General features: G+C 57.0%; 1 protein-coding gene across 1 annotated transcript in view; it reads right to left on the bottom strand.

Annotated features, from left to right (window-relative positions):
* Positions 1-1,152, bottom strand: part of DUSP15 (dual specificity phosphatase 15) — a 23,748-nt gene that overhangs the window by 4,641 nt on the left and 17,955 nt on the right. The window contains exons 9-10 of the mRNA XM_045295525.1: positions 828-1,017; positions 443-540 (exon numbers count right to left, since the gene is read on the bottom strand). Of these exons, the coding sequence (XP_045151460.1) occupies positions 443-540; positions 828-1,017 (288 nt within the window). The remainder of the gene's footprint in view (positions 1-442; positions 541-827; positions 1,018-1,152) is intronic.

Genomic DNA, 1,152 nt, shown 5'->3' with positions numbered 1-1,152 from the left:
AGACCAGCAGTTTGAAACCACCTGCCGCTGCGCCGGAGAAAGACATGGCGTCCTACTTCCCTAAAGGGTGACAGTCTCAGAAACCCACCAGGGCAGTTCTACCCTGTCCTCTCAGGTCACTAGGAGGTGCCATCGGCTTGCTGGCACGGAGTGTGGGCTCCAGATAATTCAAGAGTCAGATGTCAGAGGTAAAACCAAAAGCATGTCACGAAAGAGAAGACTCCTCTATCTTTACTTGGCAACACAAGCCCTACAAGCCCAAAGGGATTCACTAACACACTGGAAAGATTGCCCAGGGTGATTTGTTGTTGCTCAGTGCCCTCAGATCGGTTCCGACTCATAGCAATCCTCTCTCCAACAGGAGGAGGCATGGCCTGGTCCTGCAGCAGGCTAGGTTGGCGGCCGCTGAGTTCGGTCTCTGGGGCCAAAGGAACACACCTACCGGGTCTGGTTTGCAGGCCTGTCCTGCCACTTTCCTGGAAGGGTCCTGCGGGTCCTGGGGACTGCCTTTCTTTTCAGGGAGAGCACAGGGCTTGGCCACTGAAAGAAACAAGGGACAGCAAGGGGCGGGGTAGCACAAGCGATAACCAAGGTGACCCCAGCCAGGAGTACCCCACTCCCGGAGTGACCTCAGGCAAAGTCTCCCTCTCTCTGGGCCTCGGTTACCCCCTTGTCAAGTGGAAAAACCAACTAGATCGACTTAAGGATGCTTCTAAGTGTCCAGCCCCTACGTTTAAGCTCAAGAAGCCTACCCTGGCCCATTCTCTAGATGGTCAAAGTGAGGCCCTCATTGCCTGGGGCCACTCCCCCCAAGGTCAGGATGGTACCTGGGCCATGGGCGCCCTCCGATACAATCCGGTAGACCTTGTAGGGGTTGGAGATGTCCAGTTGGCTGCGCTCACGCACCTCACAGAAGTCAGCACTCTTGTTGAGAGCGCAGCGGAGGCGAGTCTTCCAGGTAGAGGGGTCCTCTTTGTCAGTGCCCTCCAGGTGCTTGCCCTTGTACACGGCCCAGGCCTGGGGGTGGGCAGGGGGACTTGGAGAGGAATACCTTGAGGTGGGGGCCTGAGGCCACGGAGAGGGAAGAGGGCCCACCTTGCCCCCCACTCACTTTCCATCCATCCATCCAACATATCCTCTGAGCTTCTTCTG

Source organism: Echinops telfairi, unplaced genomic scaffold (assembly GCF_000313985.2).
Source record: "Echinops telfairi isolate 266 unplaced genomic scaffold, ASM31398v2 ScPeMD7_5592;HRSCAF=6446, whole genome shotgun sequence".
Classification (NCBI taxonomy): domain Eukaryota; kingdom Metazoa; phylum Chordata; class Mammalia; order Afrosoricida; family Tenrecidae; genus Echinops; species Echinops telfairi.
Note: the sequence above shows the minus strand (reverse complement) of the source record. Positions and strands in the feature narration are given on the sequence as shown.